Source organism: Lissotriton vulgaris, chromosome 2_1 (genome assembly GCF_964263255.1).
Source record: "Lissotriton vulgaris chromosome 2_1, aLisVul1.2, whole genome shotgun sequence".
Lineage (NCBI taxonomy): Eukaryota > Metazoa > Chordata > Amphibia > Caudata > Salamandridae > Lissotriton > Lissotriton vulgaris.
This window is the reverse complement of record NC_141687.1, coordinates 560,656,464-560,678,980: the sequence shown is the minus strand read 5'-3', so window position 1 is coordinate 560,678,980 and position 22,517 is coordinate 560,656,464. Positions and strand designations below refer to the sequence as shown.

The 22,517-nt window shown below is 50.2% G+C and overlaps 1 protein-coding gene across 1 annotated transcript in view; it reads left to right on the top strand.

Annotated features, from left to right (window-relative positions):
* ERBB4 (erb-b2 receptor tyrosine kinase 4) overlaps positions 1-22,517 on the top strand; it is a 2,375,242-nt gene that overhangs the window by 1,945,144 nt on the left and 407,581 nt on the right. Inside the window, exon 19 of the mRNA XM_086955561.1 lies at positions 15,846-15,944. Within this exon, the coding sequence (XP_086811687.1) occupies positions 15,846-15,944 (99 nt within the window). The remainder of the gene's footprint in view (positions 1-15,845; positions 15,945-22,517) is intronic.

Sequence of the window (22,517 nt, the reverse complement as noted above, 5' to 3'; positions counted from 1 at the left end):
AAAGGTATACAAGTAAAGTGCATACTATAACGTATCTTCCGGGTTACCTGACGCCCTCGCACATTAATCCATGGGCCAGGGGGTACAGAGTCCTGAGAGCAATCAGGAGAAAGGGTCTCAGAATAACATGTAGCCGTTTAATCAAGCTGATGAAATACTTCTAAAAAGTAAAATGTGTACAAAGACAGAGCCTCTGAGCTTCCCAGCCCCCTACTCTGATAGATTCCTGCAGAAAGGTGTACAGAAACGCAAAGGTGCGCCAAGAAATGGGATATGAAAAGTCTTAGAATAGAATATAACTGCCAAACGAGCAGGTAAAGTGCTTTAAAAAAAAGTGCATGCTAAGGCAGGACTTCTGTGGGTAACCCACCTCTACAAAGGTGGATTTGTTCAGCCAAAATGTCCGAATTGGCAAGGGTGATCAGGAAAGGGGATGTGCAAGATCTCAACATATAAAAAAAATCCTAAGTGAGCCAATAAGGTGCCTGTATAAAACAAGCCCTCAGTACTTGCAAGCTCTGTCAGTTAATCTGGTACCTCCCTCACTTTTTATTCCTAATTGGCTTGTACAGAGCCACAAGGAAAGTGAATAATAAATGCTCAATCCGGAAGGAGCAGAAAGTAATCTATATTCGAGTACCCAGGAAGATGGGCAAATCATAAAGAAGGATAAAAAAAGTAGCTGGAAGCATAAACAGGTCTACCTCCACTTACCAATCCACAGTTCATACTGTTCCAATAAATAATTAAAATTACCTAATTAAAAGTACCCCCTCCGATTAGGAACTTTTTTGCCTTGTTTGAGATTGATCCTTCAGAGTGCGCAGGGCTAGCAGTGGGCAATGTGGGGCAGCCCAATAGGTGGGAAGTGCTTCCCATCCACCTTTTTAAGAAACTTCAATAAAAGGCAGTTCATCTGAGGGCCTGCCGGAGCAAAGCTGGCCAACACAGCCTGCCTCCGGGTGGGCATTCCTCTTTAGTTGAAGGCCGCTTCGAATAACAGGCTGCGTTCATCTGCTAGCTCTTTACAGGAGCATATTAGGTCTCGCCAATCCTCTGTGCCTTCGTTGCATAAACGGCAACGGCTGAAGCCTTGGTTTTGCTGCCATGGAGGTAGAAAAAGGTAGACCTAGCCAGTATTTCAATAACTCCTCTATAATGTTGTTACTATACCTAGTATGAAAGCTTGGTTGAGGAGCGGCTCCTCTGAAATTGTTTAATACCAACATCCATGAGTCTTCTAGCTAAGGCAGTCTTATCCTCAAGCACAGAGAGTGATTTGATGGTTTTGCTAACCAATGTTTTAAAGCATAGATGACTGGTGGAGTTTTCCCAAAGGTAAGTTAATCCAGTTGCAGTTAACGATTCACTGAGGTATGCTATGGCAACTGATGTGTCCCTATGCTGTAGCTCCTTCTAGAAATGGTATTTCATGGTGTTGGGCGCAGCCTTCCGGATTTTATTCCAACAACTTACGTTGGCCTTTAGTAGTTGGAATTTGTCTGGATCGATGTGATCCTGTTACCAGCTTGATCCACACCTCCGTGTCCGTATGCAGGAGTATGAGTAAGCTCAGTAGGACTGGTGAGATGTTCCAGTTTGCCAACTTACCCCATAGTTTCCCCTGGTCAACATTATTGAAAGTTGCCCTATATAGTCAATGAAGCACATATGCAATGGCAGTCTTGCTCCTTTTGCTTCATGGATGATGAGGCCATTATATTAGTTGTAGGTCCAGTTGATTTGGAAAGGCCTGTCTGATTAAACAGAATGATGGCATTGTCTGAGGCCCAGATCTTTAGCTCCTCGAGAAGTATACCTGCAAAATATGTGGCCTCGTTATCAGTGAGTGCTAGAAAATGGTCGTTTTAACCGAGGATTTGTCCCCGCTCTTAAAGATTGGGGAAATTAAGGACCCTCTCTGTGAAGCCGGAATTATTCCATCCATGAGGATTTGTTTGTAGGCTGGTATAAGGATACCTGCCCAATATGCTGTATCAAACTTAAAAAGAGCTGGGCGAATACCCCGTGGCTCGGTGCTCCTCAAGTATAACCTTTGCTATTTGCAGTCTGAGTATCTTGGTGCTTATTGGAGATGTTTTATTAAACAGCCCTTTTATTGACTGAGGTGGTGTAAATAGTTGGTGGGCTCCCTTTTGTTCGTGGCAGATACGACCTGTTTTCTGTGTTTCGTCGTGGACCAAGCTGGTGACTCCACCAGCTGTCTGTTGATTAAGAATCTTTTTACTAACCCCATGAAAATTACTCCCCAAGATAAATTGAGGGTCAAAAAACTTTGGAGGAATTGGCAGCTTCACGCAGGGTGGCTGTAGAAGAACACAAACTCACAGTTGGAGCTTATAGATTGTTGAAAACAGAGGAAGGAATGGAACCTTATCTTGCCCTTATGTATAATGCACAGGACAGATTTTTAATGACCCGATTTAGGCTCAACCTTTTACATCACATACTGGCTGACCCACCAGGTTTTACTTCATCGGTTGAGCAGAAGGGTACCTGCGGCTGCCACAATTGGTCTCCGCAGGATACCCTTCATTTTGTACTTTTATGTCCATTTTATGTTCTACCTATGCACAGTTTTTTAGTAGGAACCTTAAAACAGGCAAAATTTAAACACGCCAAAATCGCTTTACTGTTCTTGCAAAGGGCCAATGATCCTTATACTCAGTTTTGTATTATGAATTTTATCAAGGTCTCTGTAAGGCTAAGGAACTCAAGAGGGCAGTGTTGAAAGTATTTCTGGCCAATTGTTTTTAATTACTGACACTTGAATTGCATCCTATGGATTGTAATTGTTTTAACTTGTACTTTTATGGTATTTTTTAAATACCGAATAAAGAACTATTGATTGATTGATTGAAGTAGTCAAAACAGACATTTTTCCGAAACTTCCTCTGGCAGAACCGCCTGCAGTGCTATTTCACATGCACAAAAATGCCTCTGTGGATTGATTCCAAATATATGAAATGAGAATATTCAGGGAATATCCATGAGCACTTAGTAAAAATAGAAAAGACTCTACCATATTTGAAATTTCCTTATTTGACTGTTGGACATTTCAGGCCAATTTACTCCTGTAGTACTATTTCACCTACTCATAAATCCCGTTGTGAATTGTGCCTACTGGGTTTAAGCCTTTATGTGAGAAAGTGGCTTCCTCGTTGTGCCTCAGTGAACATCAATTAGTACTAGCCAAATGCTGTACTCAGGGGCATGACAAAGGCCCCCCGCAGGCCGCACAGTGCTGGGGGTTAGGGAGGCGATCTCCAGGGACCCCCCTTCAGCAAAGTATGCTGGCCTGAGAGCTCCTGAGTGAGCCGTAAGGGGGGCTCTCCATGTACTTTGCAGGGCGTCCCCCTCGAGTTTCGTATCACCACTGGCTGTCCTTAGCTATCCCTTTCTGCCCCTGGCCTCGTAGTCAAAAGGACAGCAGAAGGATGAAACCATAAGTCGAACAGATACAGATGTTTCCACCATTCTTACCTGTAAGGTGCGTGCTCCCGCACACTCAAACTAATTTGCGCGCAGTCTCTTTTTTTTTTTTTTTTTTTTTCCGTCCTCATCTGCCTTCCCCTTTTGGCAGACATTGCCACCCACTGTGCACGGCATTGCTGACGTGATGTGTTCTATTGGTGGGAGAGATATACCGACACCAAAAAATATGGGGTGCTTTCTTTTGACTCCATCCAGGTATATTTCAACCTGCCGGACCTTACTCGAAACTGTCCCGGGCCCTGGTCCAAAAGAGTATAGATGGCATAATCATCGGACCCGGGGGAAAAAGAAAAAAAAAAAAAAAAGGAAAAACCCCGGATCATCTCCAGTTGGTCAGGAGGTCCCAGAATGCCAAGTTTCTCTTACCGATCACTTTTGGATGTCTCGTATAAAGATGTTAGCCATGAACAATGTAAAGGAGGTGTCTTCTTTACCCATTGTATGCAGATCTGTCTTCTTGCTAATAGAATTGCGTAAAAAAGGAATGATTTCTCCTTACCAATGATGTTGTCTTCCATCCCAAAGATGACCAGTGGGAGGGTTATTGAAAGGGATGTATTTAGTATGGAGTTTAGAGTGTTTTTCACGTCTACCCAGAATTTTGCTATATTCGGACATTCTAGGAATGTGCGCGCAGTCTCAATTGTGAAGCTCGCAGACATCCTCATCGCACAAGATACCCTTTTTGCACCTCTGCTTTTAAAATGGAAGCCGTGCAGGAACAAACTCACGTTCTTGTCTGCAGCGCACAGGGAGCAGTGGCGGAGATTTCGGTTGAAGGAGAAGATCACCGTGTAAGATGAGAGTATGAGCAGCAGGTCACTATTCCTATTCCAAGGGTCTGTTAAATGAGCAGAGGATCACAAGTTGCGTTGCAAGTGGCTTCTTCAAATGCTACTTGTTGAGTTAGTTTTAAGAGTTTGGGTGTCGGCTTGATTGCTTTACTGATAAACATATTTTTCAGTGCTGTGCAGTAATCGTGCAAAAGCTTGTTCTGCCATTCGCCACCTCCCACCCACCCCATCTAAATGACGGCCCTGCGGTTGTGCTAGGCATGGAGTGTGCTAGAAGAGGCAGATCATGGGTGTATTTCTGTGCAGAGTGTGTTTCTGGGGTCATGTGCCATGCAGAACGATGTCTCTCGATCTCTTTGGGGCACACCAGTAGGTGAGGGGGGGGGAAGCACTGACACAGACAACCAAAATGTGTGAAAAAGGCCGCTTTATTGGAATCGGGTGCACCTACAACAAAGTCCCACCTGGCCTGTGCCGAACAAAACTACTGCTCACTAAATAACAACTGCCTGACAGCCCCCCCCGACCCCCACCCCTAAATTGTTATCCCAAACATTGCAACAGTAAACAACACATCCGCTCAGCAACCTACCCCTCTACAGCATGCCCCCATGACCTCCATGACCTCACCCCCGCTACCATACAGTCCCAGGCCTGCAGTAAAACCACCCTATCTCCTTAGGACAGCGCCCCAGAAACAGCACCTTTTCCAGCGACAACACAACTGAACCCTAACCAGTGCACCATCAGCCAACAAAACCCCTCAAAACCAGAACCCAGAACACCCCCCCCCCAGCACCCCAGAAGAGAAACCCCAAAAGCCAAAAAAAAGTTATCCTTTGAAGGGAGGGAGGGAGGGCACAAAAAAAGTCTACACCCTGGCTGCTGTGTCACCGCACCAAACAGTGTGTGGTGACACAAAATGGCCGGTTTAAATATGTAACCAGCCCAAAAGTAGCCCAAACCGCCCAACCAGCCCAAAAAACGCCAGCTACGGCGAGCCCCTGTTGCCACACTTCCTCCCCCCCTCCCCTGGTTCCCCAAACTTCCCCGGGGGGGGTGAGCCTCCCTCCGGTCGGCCACCCCCCCAAATCCCCATTGGGGCACACCAGTAGGTGAGGGGGGGGAAGCACTGACACAGACAACCAAAATGTGTGAAAAAGGCCGCTTTATTGGAATCAGGTGCACCTACAACAAAGTCCCACCTGGCCTGTGCCGAACAAAACTACTGCTCACTAAATAACAACTGCCTGACAGCCCCCCCACCCCCACCCCTAAATTGTTATCCCAAACATTGCAACAGTAAACAACACATCCGCTCAGCAACCTACCCCTCTACAGCATGCCCCCATGACCTCCATGACCTCACCCCCGCTACCATACAGTCCCAGGCCTGCAGCAAAACCACCCTATCTCCTTAGGACAGCGCCACTCGAAAGTCGCTTACGACTTTCGACCCCCCCCTAGGACTCCTGCCTCCTGGGATACCTGAGCACCCCCAAAGCCCCATCCAACGCCTCCTTCAGCTGGACTATATACAGCTCCATGCCATACCTGGACAGGTGAACCCCATCCTCCCGGAAAAAGTAGATTGCACCATAGCGCAACTCCGGGTGCTCCATTCTCCCCACCCCCTCCCTGGCACAGAAATCCTGCATCTCCCGATTGATCTTCCTCCGTGCCCTGTCAATGGCTCCTGGGCGCTCAGCCCCCCTCCACACCCGCCTGGGAATAAACTCAGACCATATAATATGGCAGCCCGCCAACTGCTTCTTGATCTCCCTCAGGTCCCGCTTCATTTGTTTGAGTAGTGCCAACCCCTTGCACTGCACTAAATCGTTCTCGCCCAGATGAATCACTACCACATCCGGGCAAACCCCCCCTCACCACCGAGTTCAACAAGGGCAATAACTCATGCCACCGCCTACCCCCTTTTCCCCTCCAATGACACCTGTACAACCCCGTATCCAGTCCCAAATTGAGTGTCCGATGCCTGTCCCACTCCGCTTGTTCTGCCCTTTTGACAAATGAATGTCCCACAATATATACATTCAGAACAGCCACTGCCGGCCCCGCCACAGCACCTGCAAAGACACACATATCAAAATCGGGAATCACTGTGACAACAACCCTTCCGCCTCCTTCAACCGTACATACGTCCTGTAACAATCAGACTTCCACCGACCCAGCCTCTGTATCTCTTCCTTACCCCAACCCCTCTGTGCTGCCTCCGTTGCCGCCCGATCCGAAAGGAATGCGTCCCGAAAGCCCGGGGATCCTTACCCATGTACCGCAGGGCGCGCCGCAGGACCCACAAAGCCTGAGACGCCGTCACACCGTCCCCCCCACTCCGACCAAAAACCTCCCCCTGTCTCTCGCCACCGTCCGCCATCAACCGCCTACCCCACGCCGCCGGGCACACCCCCTCCCGGCCGCCCGGTCCCAGTACCACCCAAGTTCCGACCCCCCGCTGGTCCGTCTTCGAGCGTCGCAAACGCACCGCCACCTCCTGAGCTCGCACCTCCACATCCTCCCACAACACCCCCGCCCCCCTTTTCCACCCAGCAACTCCGACACTCGAAACGCCCCGAAGAAAAGCCATGACATCAAGGTAGAAATCTGTATCACCTCGCCTTCATCCCTGCACACCCCCGGGAGCGCGCCGATTACTCCTTCCAGTAATTCCACCGTGATGGGACGGCGCAACCGCACCTTCGCACCCTTCTCTCTCGCCCACCCCTCCAGCAACCGAGTCCCCAGTTCTCCCGCCGCCGGGGGGTACCCCCACCACATCTTGCCCATGAACGCCACCGCCGACAACTTGCCCGCAATTGACACCCGCGACAAACCTTTTTCCATGAGCGCCAGCATGAACCTTACCACCTGGTCCTCGCGCCGCCACCGGTCCCCTTGTCGCACCACACCTGACTGCAGGAATTCCTCCCAAGCTAGCTCGTAAGCCTTCCATGTAGACACCGCCACTGACGCCTTCACCAACTGAAAGACCCGGCCTCGCCCACCGACCACATGTCCTCCGGCACCGGCGTCCTGGCTTCCTCCGCTGTCGTGGCTAGCCCATGGAACCTCTCCCACTGTGAACGAGACAAAGCATCGGGAATGTCATTGTCCACCCCCGGGACGTGGCGCGCCTGAAACAGTATGTAATTCTCCAAGCAGCGCAACACAAACACCCTCATCAGTTTCAGCACCTGCGGGTCCCTGGCCGACTGGCCTGTTCACCACCTGCACGACAGCCATGTTATCCACTCGAAACAACACGCGTTTATGTGCCACCGCCCCTGCCCACACAGTGACTGCCACCACCAACGGGAACAACTCCAAGAACGCAATGCTCCTCCCTCCCGCCTGCCACTGCTCCGGCCATTGCTCCGCGCACCACTTTCCGTCCCAGTACAGACCGAAGCCGCCGCCGCCCGCCGCATCCGAGTACATAGTGACGTCCCACTCCCAGTCCTCCGCCGGCGCCATAGGCACCCCATTGAACCGTTCCAAGAACGCCCGCCACATGCGCAGATCTTCCTTCATCCCCGCGGACAGGCGCACATGGTGATGAGGCAAAGGCAACCCGGACAACGCCAAACCCAAACGCCGGCAAAACGTTCGGCCCGCCCGCACCACGCGGCAGGCAAAATTCAAATGGCCCAACAACACCTGCACCTCCCGGACCGTCACTTTCCTCCTCGACAACATCCCATCCACCAAAGCCATCATTGCAGACCTCTTGTCATCCGGTAGGCGTGCTTCCATGGCGACCGAGTCGAGCTCGATACCGAGAAAGGACAACACTGTACTGGGACCGCACGTCTTCTCTGGCGCCAGGGGAACCCCAAATTCCCCCATCAACCTGGCCAAACCATCCAGCTGCCGCTGACAGTCCTCCGCACCGGGCCGCCCCACCAGGAAAAATTCATCCAGATAGTGCGTCACTGACTCCGAGCCTGTGCGCCTGGAAAAAACCCACTGTAGGAATGAGCTGAAACGCTCAAACAGCGCGCATAAAATGGAGCATCCCATAGGCAGCGCCTTATCCACAAAGATGAGACCTTGGAACTGGATCCCCAGTAACTGGTGATCCGCCGGGTGTACTGGAAGAAGCCGGAAAGCCGACTTGATATCACATTTTGCCATCAGAGCGCCCGACCCGCCGCCGCGACAATCCGCCGCGCCACGTCCACCGACGAGTAGGTCACCGACGCCAAATCCGCCGCAATGTAGGCATTGACCGACTCCCCCTCCGGCCAAGACGAGTGCTGTATCAGTCGGAACTGCCCCTCCTCCTTCTTTAGCACCACCCCGATGGGGGAAATGATCAAGCCCGGCAACGGCGGTGCCGTGAAGGGGCCCGCCATTCTACCTTCCCTGACCTCTTTGAAAAGCTTCTCGCGCACGATGCCCTTGTGCGCGTTCACTGACTTCAGATTGTCTGCCCAGCGAGCAATCCAAGGGCCCTCGTACCCCAGCCTAAATCCCTCCCGGAAACCCCGACGCAACACTGCAGCATCCTCCGCCCGCGGATATGCCGCCAACCAGGGCTCCATCTGCTCGATCCTAACCGGCGTACGAGCCTTTGCCCAGGGCCCCGGCTCCCCCCCCTCTGCCCCCTCCCCGTCCCCCGCCCGGTCCCCCTCTGGCTGGGGCCCCTCCCTGTGTGGGCTGCTGCCCCGGCGGGCCTCCGGGCCCCCAGCAATGCAGCACTGGATGCTTCCGTCCGCACGACGAGCACTCGTGCCGGAATCGGCACGCCGCCCTCCCGCAGGCCCCTCTGTTAAAGTCCCAGCAGGCCCCGACTGTGGCCTGACTGCCAGAGTCTCCCTGACCCACCCCCCCACGGGTGGGGCGGGCCGCAAAGGGGGGCGACACCAGCAGCAAACCGCTCGCTGTGTAAATGGTGCGGCCAAACTTGGCCCCTCCCATCGTTTGAAGGTACAAATCCGAGTCCAGCTCCCCCCATTGCGCCTCCGGATCCGCCGCCATGCGCGCCCGGAACTCTTCGTCGTAGTGGGACCACGCGTACCCGCCATAGGTCACCTGTGCCCTCCGCACCACGTCCATGTATTTGAACAGCGCGACGCAGCGGTCCGGGATCTTCTCGCAATACACGCTCGCATAAATGCGGAAAGCCGCAGACCAGTTGTCTAACGTCAGGGGAACCTTGAGGCGCCTAGCTAACTCCTGCTCCTCCTCCTTTGACCCTTCCTTGGACGTCAATTCCCTGTGCAGGAGCTTCAGTATGTCAACGTATTCCCCTTTCCAGATCTTCTCTTTCGTCGCCGCCGAAAGGTGGGCCCCCAGCGGCTTGGTAAGCCCCATGTACGGTAATTTCCGCACTGGCACCACACAACTCTCCTTTCCCCCCCTGTCGACTCTTTCTCCCCTGCCGCCGGCGACCCGCCGCCCGCGCTCGGCCCCCCTCCGCCCTGTGCCGCTCCGTCCGTGCCAACGCCCGCGTCCTGTACGTACCGTCCCCGCACCAGCTGCCACCCATCCTCCCCGTCGCCCCCGTCCCCACTGAAACCTGCACACAACGCCGCTTGCCACCTCCTGCGCCATCATCTGTCTTACCTGGCGTCAAGGTCGGCGTCCTTGCTGGATCCCGCCGCCTAACCAGTGGAGCTGAGGGGGCCGTCACACTTGGCGCTTCTTGCCTTCCTGGCACCTGCAATACACTGTCAACAACATTACAAGCCCCCCCGTCCTCCCGAAGCTCTCCTTCCTCCTCCGACTCTCCAGCAGCCGGCTCCACACCACCCCGGCCCCCCACATGGGGTTCCAGCCGGCTCAAACCCGCTCTTTCCTGACACACCCGCATCAAGTCCATCAAATCCACACTCGCCCGTCCATCCTCCGCACTCGCATTCAGATTAGAAATATTCACATCCATCCTCGCTCCCCTACCCCTGGCGGCTGTAAAGAGCCTTCGGAGAGGGGCCGGTGGAGACGCATCCCGCCTCCATTCGACCTGGTCATGATGTAGGTCCATCGCTGGAGCTCGGCCGTCCGCACCAAACAGAGCCGGCCCATCCACTCGGTGGGTGGGAGCCGCATGCTGCTCCCCCGAGTGCCTCGCAAACAGCTCCTGCCAAGGAAAAAAGGTGGAGTCCAGCATGCCAGGGTAAAAACTGCTCCCGTCACCCCCCCACACGCTGCCCCCTACCCCACCGCCCCCACCCCATCGCCGCTCCCCTCCCCCAACCTGCCGAGTGACCCCCGTGCCGCGACGGGATCCCTACGCCCCCCAGGTCCCAACCCCCCTCCCCGCTCCACCCCCCGAAACCCCAACTCGGCCCCGCACCGCCCCCGCGCCCACAACCCCATCCACCCCACCGCTCCCCTCCCCTTCACCGAAAAGCACCCTCCGCCCGCCACTTCCCCCCTCCCCCCCACCACTACCCCCACCGACCCACCCTCCCATCCCCGACCTACCCCTCCCGCCCGTCGCACCGCCACCTCCGCGCGCCCCCCCTAACGCCTCATCCCCGCCACGGCCCTCCGCCTGACCCCTCCCCCACCCCTCCCCCCGCCCCCGCGACGCCAACCCCCCCCGTCCCCCCACGCCCTCCCTCCTCCGCTGAGGACGAGTTCCAGTCTAGTTCTGTGTCCGCCCCCCCACCCCTCCCCCCCCACCTCCTCCTCCACATCAGTTTCCTCAATCAGTAGAGGAGAACCGCCCCCCCGGCCCCCCCGGCTCCCCCCTCCAACTTCCCCTTGCGCTCCCCGCCTCTCGGCCCCCTGTCCGTCTCTGCACCGCCTCCCCCCACCACCACGTGCCCCTCTCCCCCTTCAGCCCCCGCCCCCCTTCTCCACTGCCCCCCCCTCACCCTGCAATTCCGCCGGGCCCCTGCAGCATCCCCCCCTCCCCCCCGGGCTCTGTCACTGCCTCGCGAGCCACCCCCGCCCCTCCCCCCTCCCCCACCGCCTCCTCGAGAAATTGCAGGGGCTGTTTCTTCCCCTTTCGCCCCACCCGCTTGGTGCCTCCTTTGGCCTTGCCCCGCGGTTCTGCTTCAGTGCGCCGCCCACCGCCCCTCGCTCCTCCGCCCCCCCTCCCGCCCCGCTGGGCCGGCCGCAGCCGCGACCGCGGCGGATCACAGGCCGCCACAGCCGCAGCGGCGCCATCGGCAGCGCGCCGCTGTGGCCTTACCTTGAGGCCGGGCCGCAAGACGTCCAAACGGCCCGCCTCACACAGCAGACGGAGAGCCTCTGCCACACGCGGATCGTCCCCCTCCGCCATCACGCCGCCAAAACACCTGTCCACCGCCTCGCACGACACGCTCCCTGAACAGCAAACTACTGCCTCAGCACTCGCCACAGTAAACTACGTAGCGCCGACCAACCGCTCACAATCTCGCCAAAACTAAGACAAAGGCCTCGAAACGCACACAAAAAAGTCTACACCCTGGCTACTGTGTCACCGCACCAAACAGTGTGTGGTGACACAAAATGGCCGGTTTAAATATGTAACCAGCCCAAAAGTAGCCCAAACCGCCCAACCAGCCCAACCAGCCCAAAAAACGCCAGCTACGGCGAGCCCCTGTTGCCATACTTCCTCCCCCCCCCTTCCCTGGTGCCCCAAACTTCCCCGGGGGGCGAGCCTCCCTCCGGTCGGCCACCCCCCCAAATCCCCATTGTGCCTCATTGAGTCTCATTGACCTCACGTGTATATTACGGTCTCACCAGCTTGCTCGTTGCTTCTCAGTTTCGTACCAGGGTGTGTGCTCCCGGGCAGGGCGGCTTCCCTGTGTTTGTCCATTAAGTGCCTGTAAGCGGCATGTCCCACGCTTTCGGATTAGTTGCCCGAAAATGTCCTTGTTTTTCTGTATTTTGGAATCCAAGGCATGCATCTACAGAAGCCTGGCCGAGGCTAGCGATGGACTCGATAATTCTCTCGCCTCGGTGCCCACTCTGATCAGCGATCACACTCGGCAACTCTGGGCATTAGCTTGCCTCATCTTCACTAACGGCCCCACCAGACCGCCGGGGATGCCTGGTCTCACCCTGGAGATACCCATTAAGGGACCATCTCTCAGGGAAGCCAGGAAGGGTTTCGCAGCGGTCGAAGCGCCTTGGGACCCTCCGGGTAAGTAGTGCGCTATATAAATGCCTATACATTTACATACATTTACATTGTGCGTGCTGTGCAACCTTTTTATGTTGGTTGATGCGGCCTGAGTTCAGCACTGAAGCTGCCTCAAAGCTTTGGCAGGGGAGTGTGAACTGTGAAGGCGGGCTCAGGAAGAGGGAATGAGGGGAGAGCTTTGTGATTAGACAAGCTTCCCAAAAACGCTCACTAGAACAAAATCTTGTCAAAGTGCCTTTATCGGAGAAGAGTGGCTGTAAAGGAAACATGGGAATATATATCTCTTGAAATCTGCATTGCTCGGCTTTCAAGGACCCGACCCATGACTTGCAGATAACATGTATCTGGGCATTTCTTGTGACTGATTTACGAGAGGACAGCAGATGCGAGGGCTTCCCTTGTTCATCATCCTTGTGATGTTCGGAGATAAAAATCATCAGCCTACACTCTCCACTTGTGCTTCAGTGCGCAGGCCCCACCTGATCTGGTTGTCTCGGCGTTTTCTGTGAACATTACAGTTGTCACCTTTGTCAACAAATTGCTGGATACTTATTCAGGTTTAAGATCCATCAAAGGTCCAGTCAATAACACAACTAATGAAGTAATTTGTGTTCATTTGTAAAATGACCTTTCTGGTTTTGTTTATTTGTCAGTCGGGGATCATTAAGCAGATCACACGCCCTTTTGAAAGTGTTGTCTGCTTATATTCACCGTTGAAGTGTTCGGCAAGTGTTATTTGAAGGCTGTTGGTAGAAATAAAGACGATAAAAAGAAATCATATGTGTACATAGAAAGCCCGGAGTGCCTCCAGTTGTCCTTACCAGTCCCAAGCAGTAGGCTGTCACAAAGGCCTAGGGTTAGTCAATCTCAGTCTTGTAATTCATGGCCTCACTGCTGTTTAGGAATGGGTGTTCCCTTCTTCATAGTACAGGTGATAAATTTCTGCTAACATAGCGGTTCATCAGCATTCTAGCTAGAGGTAGGCTGGCCACTGAAAACTCAAGTCTGTAGTCTGGCTCAGCTCAAGGTCCTGTTAGAAATTTCTAGTCCATAATGTGACTTCTGAGAGCCACCTGCCCTCTTCCATGGATGTGGCTTTATGGCCAGAGCTGCCGACTTTGGAACTGGGAGACCAGGTACAGGTCTCGAAATCTACTCAACTGCCTGTTAGTGTGGGCAAATCAGGAAAAATCCCTGTGCCTTTAAAAAATGAATGTGACCTTGTGTAATGTAACTGGTGCTCACATAAAACCTTCATTACCTTCAGGTCAAATTTGCGCTATAGAAAAACTTTAGAAAAACACACAGATGTAAAAACCAAGCGCCAACATAAGTAAAGACAAATATACACCCATTTACTAGCCGATTTGTACAAAGTGAAACCAGAAAAAACAGGTAAATCACGGCATTCTCAATTGAATTTTGTGATCTTAGACAAATATTTTATTTTACTAAAACTCCTCCTTTTCCCTTTATTATTGAGTAAGAAACCACTTTCAAGTAGATGAGTTCAGAATATCAGTTGTACAAAAAACTATTGGGCCTCATTTATGAGCCCTTCAGTCACTTTTACGCCGCCGGTGCGTCACTTTTTGTGACGCACCAGTGGCGTAAAAAATGTGCCTTGTTGCGCCATATTTACAAAGTGACGCATCTAAGTAGATGCGTCACTTTGTAAACCCCTGCGCCACATTAAACCTGCGCCAGGTACAATGTATGCATGGGGGACGTATTGACACAAGAAAGGGTCGTAGAAGTGAGGCAGTGAAATCTATGACATTTCACTGCGTCACTTCTAGGACGCCGTTGTGTCAAAATCTTGCGCCTGCCTCACAGCAGGCATAAGACTGACGCATTGCTGGAGTTGCGTCACTTTTGTGACACACTCCAGCAATGCGTCACTTTTGCGCTTACAGATACGTCACAAATACTGACGTATCTGTAACTCCTTGCGCAATGATGCGTCATAATGTAAATATGACTCATCATTGGTGTCGCAAGGAGGGCGCGATGAAAAGTGACGCATCGCTGTTTTCACGCATCGATGCACCACTTTTCATAAATGAGGCCCATTGTCTTTGATTTAATAAACATTAATGTTGCTCTATAATAATCTGATAACAATGAAGATGTAGCGCACAACTTATGTTTAGGAAGTAGTTAAAGTAGTATTGACAGCAACTTTCTTTCTATTCAGCGGGTGCTAGTTGGGTGACGTCTCTTGTCATAGGCGTCCACAGTGAAAACTTCAAAAGTTGTGCTCCTAATGTAACATTAGTAGCATCCCCTCGTGCACACCTCACTTTTCCTCCTAGGTCAAAAACCAGGATTTATCCAATTATTTCTATGAACACTTTAAGTTTATTTTCATGCACTTATTTAATTCATAAGTTCATTCAGTTCAAAACTGTAGTCTTCATTTCACCATATTTGAATTTCCAACATCATATATACACAGTCCAATGCATTTCGGGCTGTCATGCACTTCTTCCGGGACCATATGCTAAATACAAAAGAATAAGAGTATATCAATATCCTAACGATATCCATTACCAATATACATAATGTCATGCATCCAAAAAAAAATCATAAACAATTCTGTGACAATACAATATTATCATAATGGTCACCAATAGCCCTCATGAAGTGTATGTGGCTCAAGATCAACAAGCGTGACCCCTCTGTGTCACTCATGCAACAAAGCTAACCAAAACTCACATGTCTTCTCAATAATGCGATATCTTCGGTGTAGCTAAAGGCAAAGATATAAATGACTAAATTTTAGTATGGTGCTATTTGCAATATTTCCACTATGTAACTCTCTTCAAGTTAAACAAAGCTTACTTAAAGGACGTGAAGCGTCTCGTATGTTAAACTGTTTCCTCGGCGTTCAGTGAGACAGTCTAAATGCTTGTTCGAGTGGACTGATCAAACGGCGTGTTATAGATGGTGTTCTCCTCTCGAATGAGACGCGCATCATCATTGGTCGGATGTTCCGATCACGTGATGTAATAATCTGAGCCATGTGCAGGGTTTACATGACAACTCTTAGTTTGCCAATGTTTTAAGTACAAAAACTCTCAGTGCAGTGTTCTAATTTGACTTATTAATGACAGCCTCTCTCGAGATACTATTAGATTGCGCTTTATGTGTGGAAATATACCCTTTTTCACTTTTTTTGTAAACAAGTATGGAGTGTTATTTACCACTGATATTTGTAGCTACACTCGCATGCATGGTCGAATTCTTGGTGAACATGGCCTTGGCTGTAGTGCACAGAGTCTCTACACTGCTGCACACAGAGGAAAGAAATTAGAGGGAACATTGGTCACCACTGCTAAGTCTGTAGGAGTAATAAAAAAAGGAAAATTCTGCTACGAAATTCATTTTAGTGAATTCACATCCTTGGTGTTACATGCTGACCTCCTCCTTTGTTTCAGAGTATCTGGGTCCCTGAGGGAGAGACTGTGAAAATTCCTGTCGCTGTTAAGATTCTTAATGAAACCACTGGTCCAAAAGCCAACGCAGAGTTTATGGATGTAAGTCAAAGTACATTACCTTTTCTGTTTTTTTTTGTGCCACTGTGTTGCGAAGGTTCAGTTTTTACAGTTGATATGGGGTAGGTTTTTGCCAAGTCCAACAAGTTCAGGAAGAATTTAATCTATAAGATGGGAGATGCTTAGGAATTATGTCTAAGTAATATTTGTATAAAATGTGAGTGCCTGGTTGTTATGGCTTTCTGAGCTCCATCAAAGATACCATAATTTGTAAAAGCTATAGATTTACGAAATGGGCATATAATTAAAATTACAGAACAAGGTTTTTTATCATTTTACATTAGAAGTGCTATGGCTTTGGCAGCAATTGCTAACAGATCATGAACAAAAGAGGCACGTTTCTCACACTGCACATCGTCTAGCAAAGTGTTTATGTATAGAAAGGTATGGGTATGCATGCACCACAGAAGAACCCCCAAGGCCTGCCTGGGAGAAACTGTACAAACCCACTTTGCATTGAACCACATAGTAAAAATGATAAACTGCAAAAGATGACAACATCTTCAAGCCCTAAGTACTCCATTAACAAAGCAGGTATGGTGTTTTTGAGCAATAGGAATGTTTTCTCCTTTTCTGTGGTGATATCTGGCTAGCGATTAAGCCAGTGGTACTGGCACAGATGGGGGTGGGGGGGGGGGGCAGGGCGGGGGGGAGGAGAGGGAGTAGAGAAAAAAAAAGTACCTCCTTGCTGCGTCTTGTTGTGTCTCTCCCAGCACAGGAACAGCGCAGCCAGGAAGCACCTAGGCTCCCCAAAGTCAATCACAATGTTGCAATGCAGCATTGTGATTGGTCTGAGCACTGTGGTTTGGTGCTCAGGCAGGGGCTGGGAGTCTGGGCATGTACTCCACCCAGGCTGTAATACAAGACGGCAAACATTCATGCACACTTGCAGAGTGTCCACCACTCCTTCCCATTCTCTGGGAGCTGAGCAGCCTCGCACAGCCCTGCATTTATTTTTCCTTTATTCACACTGCTGAAAAGCAATGGAGTGACGCTCCTCCGCCTTAGCGGAGAGGCCGCCCTGGATTGGAGTGAAGAATTCTGAGGCACACTGGTGAAAGTCTTGATGGGCATCTAAAAGCTCCTCATAATCCACTTGTGCTCTGCTAGTTCAAGGAGTGCAATGACAAGGCACTTTTGTCTCTGTTAAAGATTATGATGGGGATAGGCTGCAACATTCTGAAAATACACTAGTATGAAAGTAAACAAAATGACAGTCCTAAATACAGTACATACTGTATTCAAACCTACATAGAACTAAGGCAATGACTACCACACTTCTCTGACTGAGCGGTAAAGAGTGAGTGTCAGTAAATGAGAAGAGATGGTTTTACACCAGATGGAACTTGAGGACTCAAAGTTAGAAGTCAGTAAAATGATTTCAATATATTCTACTGAAGATACTAGCTTAGGGCAGGAGCTTAGAACATTTCTCTGGAAATGTAGGCTTCAGTTTTTAAATGCTAAGCCGACCAAAAGTATCTTATGTCATGAATAGATTAAATTGTAGATGATTGACACAATTTCATGAACAGATGTTCTGCATGCATTTGCTAAAATTATCCATTACTGTTTCTGTGGAAAAATAATAAACTGCATACCAGCTGTGTAGTTATAGCGAAGGACACGACGATGCAACCTCAAGGATGGAGCCACTTTGTTTCAGAGTCTTGCTGACAGCCGTGATCCCCACGGTAACCTGGAAGGGCTATTTAAAATGCAAATGGAAGGTAAAGACTAAAATAATCCCAGGAACACTTGCAAACGCAATAGATAATTCTAGATTCAAACTAATTAAATACCTAATTGGGTCATGCAGTAGGTAAGGGCAGAGAGATCCAATGTTTCAAATGTAGGGGTATGCTAGTTGGACAATGTGACTTTCTAAAGCTTGACCATCTTGATGGGATGACAGAGATTAAAAAAGAAAAATCTATAAATTTTGATGGGCAAACATTCAAACAAAGCTTTTTCGCAGGGGAACTCTTCTGCAAAAACAAATGATTGTTAAGACAATATCTTGCAGAAACGTGTTTCTGTCACATTTTGTCCTCACTTTTCTTATGAGACGCTTTGTAATTATGGCTAACTGAATGATCTTTGCTAAATTGCCTGTCAAATTACAATTTTGAACAACACAATCATAGGTTATTGCGTGGTCTAGATGTCTAAGATGCCTTGGACATCTTAGCATGCGAATAATTTGGATTGTGCCTTGGGACGGCCTGTACCATGATTGCACCGCGTCCAATAAGTATTGAGTTTGGGTGAAATGTTCAAATGGTAGAAAAGTGATGAATGGAGCATCTGATGTGTTGCTAGTGATGAGAGGAGTTTTTCAGCAGAAGCACCATTAAACTGACTGTCGCCAGAACCGGCCTTCAGCTAAGAAATGTATTAGCAATATGCAGAAGCAGCTCTACTGCCAGAATAAAGATGGCTAACGTTTTAGACTTAACTGTGCACGTTTAACTAATTTTGATGTGCTTTTCCAGCTGGAGAAGGTGGAGACGAGTTAAAGCTGGGTGGCTGAATACGAGGCCTCTCAAAATAAATGTCCAGTGTTGTGTTATGGCAGATTGTAACTAGCTCAGGAGCAAATACTTGGGAGCACAGTGAAATAACATGAAAAACTGCATCAAATTTAGACTTGTGGTTTTGTCCCAGAAAATGTCTTCAGAGGAATCACCTTTTAAATTGAAGTATCCCTCTCAAATGGTGGCCTGCTTAAGAGCAAAGCAAAAGATAAAAACATATCTGTTTGGCAGTACTGCACTTCCGTGCTGTGACCGGGAGGATTGGTGGTGATGTCATCCCCGACATTCCAGAGAAGATAGCATTCATACTGGTCCTTGGCAAAGCCCCCACTACCTATCTACCGCTCTTTCATTCTATGACCTTTATTTTGCCATTTGGCAACACCTCACTGGATCACTCATTGCTCACCCTTCACATTCCATCTCTCCATAATTTTGCCTTTTTCTACATAAGACACATTGTGATCACACTTCACGCTGCCTTCCTCTGCACCAGCGCAGAGAGAACTCCAGAATCCTACAATATATTTTCTATGATACTGGCACTCTCTTTTCATCTGTGCCATGTGAGCCTCATTGGGAAGTCCTGGAACCTCGCCCAGAAACTCTTCCTTCTCAGAATTATTGAGAGGTGGGGCATTGATAACTCCCGGGGGCTGAAGGTATTGGGTTTTATGAGTGGGACCCTAAGGATCCCCTTAGAAATGAGCACTCTCCTAGGAAATTTGTAATTCTGATCCAGTTCCTTGATCACTCCTTGTTTCTCCATGGTATTTCACCTGGAGATGTAGACTGTTTCAGAAGCCGACATGTTTGAGTGACGTGCACCGGAACTGGAGTCTTCCAGGAGATTCTCATACCTCCTGTCACCAATCTAGAGGTCTAAGTGGGCGGGATCTGTAGGGCACAACGTGCCCATACTTTTTAAAATGTAGCTAAAACCGTTGCCCGAATTTTTGTTTAAAGACAACTTTCCTGGGTGGTTAATTCCAACAGTTGAGAAGCTTCAGCTGAAGTGGAAGGGGAGGAGTCTCCTGTGCTGTGAAGCCAATGGGGGATAGAAGTCAAGAAGAAACCAGGCTTTTCGCCATGGTGCCTGAAACCTGAAAGATACCTAAATGTGTGCGATCAGTTAATCTGCAAATGTAGACGCTGCTTGGAAACTGTCACTCTTATAACAGAAAAAAATGGCGTTCGTCCATTTACATGTTTTGTTGCCTGAAGCAGTGGCAGGCGGCATGGCTTCGGGTGGCGGGGCGGGCACTGGGGTGGGTCGCGCAGCGGGGTAAGGGTCGGGCATGGTGCGAATTTAAATTTTTTTAAAACAGAAACGTACCTTCCCCCCGGGTCCCACCACTCTGCTCTTGCACTCCTCGTGGATTTCGAAGAGCAGGTAGCAGGCAACACTGACCAATCACAAAGCTGCAATGCAGCATTGTGATTGGTAAGCACCTAGGCTCCCCTGACCAATCACAATGCTGCAGTGCAGCGTTGTGATTGGTCTGAGTGTCCTGGTTGGATGCTCAATCAGGGTAAGGGGGCCTGGGCATGTTCTCCATGCAGGCTGTAAAGCAGCATGCATGGAGAACAGGGACACTGCGCATGACTGTTTTGGGTGGCCCGAAAGGGCCGAACAACCAGGCAACCCGTCCTTGCTCCAAGAGCTGGGCAGCGCCGCCAACACACCCACCCCCCCGCAAAGCAGCAGGAAGCATAAAATTATAATACCTTCATGTTATTATCACTTTATGTTTCTACTTCGCACTCTTTAAAAGCAGTGGGAAGATGCTCCTCCGCCATTGCGGAGGAGCCGCCACTGGTCTGAAGAAAAAACCTCCTGAGCTGGCCTCGGCTGAAAGGCAGCCTGCTGCAGGCACATGCACCAAGCGGGGACCACAGAAGCTTTTTCAAAGGCTAATGAGGTTTGGTGAAGAAGGCTGAGCTTTATTAACGAGCAGTTAAGACTGCTACTGGAGAATAATACAGTAGAAAAAACTGAGACAGGCTTGTCAATTTCACGTCCCCTTAACGCTCACTAATGGAAATGTAATGACTATAATGACATAATGTGTGTTGGTAAATACTGTGACTCCAAGCTGCATCGCGGGGGCCATTGAGCTGAACAGCATCAAAAGTAAAAAGAAAATTACATCTCTTTGAACTTAACGTTCCCCGCACTTAAGGGGTTAAAGAGTTCCCTGGGTGAGCATCACATCGATTGCAATCCAGACGAGCACACGCGCTGCTCTCAAAGAGACCAACTATTGGAGAATGGAACACATGCACCAAATGGAACAATATTTTTTGTAAATAATATTTATAACCATGTGTATGTCAGACACTATTTCCGTATATGATATTCTGACATGGAACTATTGTTGCCCTCACCAGTCAATGTATAGAGTCTAAAAAGCACATATTGCGGGAAAGCAGAGTTAACAGCAGTTATGCCTCACAAAATGTGGGCAATAAGAAACTTTGCGCCTGTTTCCAGTAAATGTGCCCAATGGCCTTGTTTGATGTGTGTCCCCACATCACCCTCTCTCTGAGCATCGCCAGTGAATTGAACGTTCGCAGGTGAAGCATGCGGAGATCTGCAGGAAACACGGTTAAAATGCAGTAAGACTGGCTTGGCCTTCCATCCTTTCAAGGTGAGTTATTGAGGACCAATACACTGGATAATAGCAAATTTTATTCACTGCTTTTAGAAAATACAGAAGAGTGGTTTGCATTGCTGTTTGAGTACACGTTATTAATATGGGAATGCAGGTACAAGTTAATTCAAGCATTCTCATCCCCTGGTTAATGGAGCCAGTCTCTTCAGGTAAGGCATTAACCAAGACCGTTCGATCTTACTGAGATTCAATTTGGAATCTAATTACGTAGAGGGGCTTAGTCTGTTGTAGTGTCATTCACATATTTATTCCACCCACTACAGCATGACATACAGGGTAATGGGTCAGCCTACAACAGTCATTTCCTAATTTCACTGTCAGAGACAGCATGTTGCTCTTTGACACGCAAAGCATCCACAGATTGGTTCCCTTCAGTGACAGGATTTACTATGGCAATGTGGGCTTTTTTCTGATCAAAAAACATTGTTTTTGTTGTCGTTATTTGCATGTTGGTTGGGCTACAGATATCCCCAACAATAAAGTTTTACAAACACCATGACAAATCAATCATCGTATTTATATAGCGCACTACTTACCCAGAGGGTCTCAAGGCGCTGGGGGGGAGGGGTGGGGGGGGATCTGCTACTGCTCGAACAACCAGGTCTTGAGTTGCTTCCTGAAGGCGAGGTGGTCCTGGGTCAGGCGGAGGTGGGTGGGGAGGGAGTTCCATGTCTTGGCGGCGAGGTAGGAGAAGGACCGTCCCCCTGTGGTGGCTCCGCGGATGCGGGGGACGGCGGCGAGGGCGTGGCTGGTCGAACGAAGCTGGCGTTTGGGGGCGTAGAAGTTGAGGCGGCTGTTGAGGTATCCTGGGCCTTGGCTGTGTAGGGCTTTGTGTGCGTGGGTGAGGAGACGGAAGGTGATTCTCTTGTTGACCGGGAGCCAATGCAGATCTCTCAGGTGTCCGGAGATGTGGCTGCGACGGGGGATGTCCAGGATGAGTCGTGCTGAGGTGTTCTGGATCCGCTGGAGTCTCTTCTGGAGTTTGGCGGTGGTTCCGGCGTAGAGGGTGTTGCCGTAGTCCAGACGGCTGGTGACGAGGGCCTGGGTGACCGTCTTCCTGGTCTCGGTGGGGATCCACCGGAAGATCTTACGTAGCATGCGCAGGATATTGAAGCACGACGAGGAGACGGCGTTGACTTGTCTGGTCATGGAGAGGGAGGAGTCCAGGATGAAGCCCAGGTTGCGTGCGTGGTCTGTTGGTTTGGGTGCGCTGCCTAGGGCAGGGGGCCACCAGGAGTCGTCCCAGGCGGAGGGTGAGGATCCCAGGATGAGGACTTCCGTCTTGTCCGAGTTCAGTTTCAGGCAGCTGTTCTTCATCCATTCGGCTACCTCTTTCATCCCTT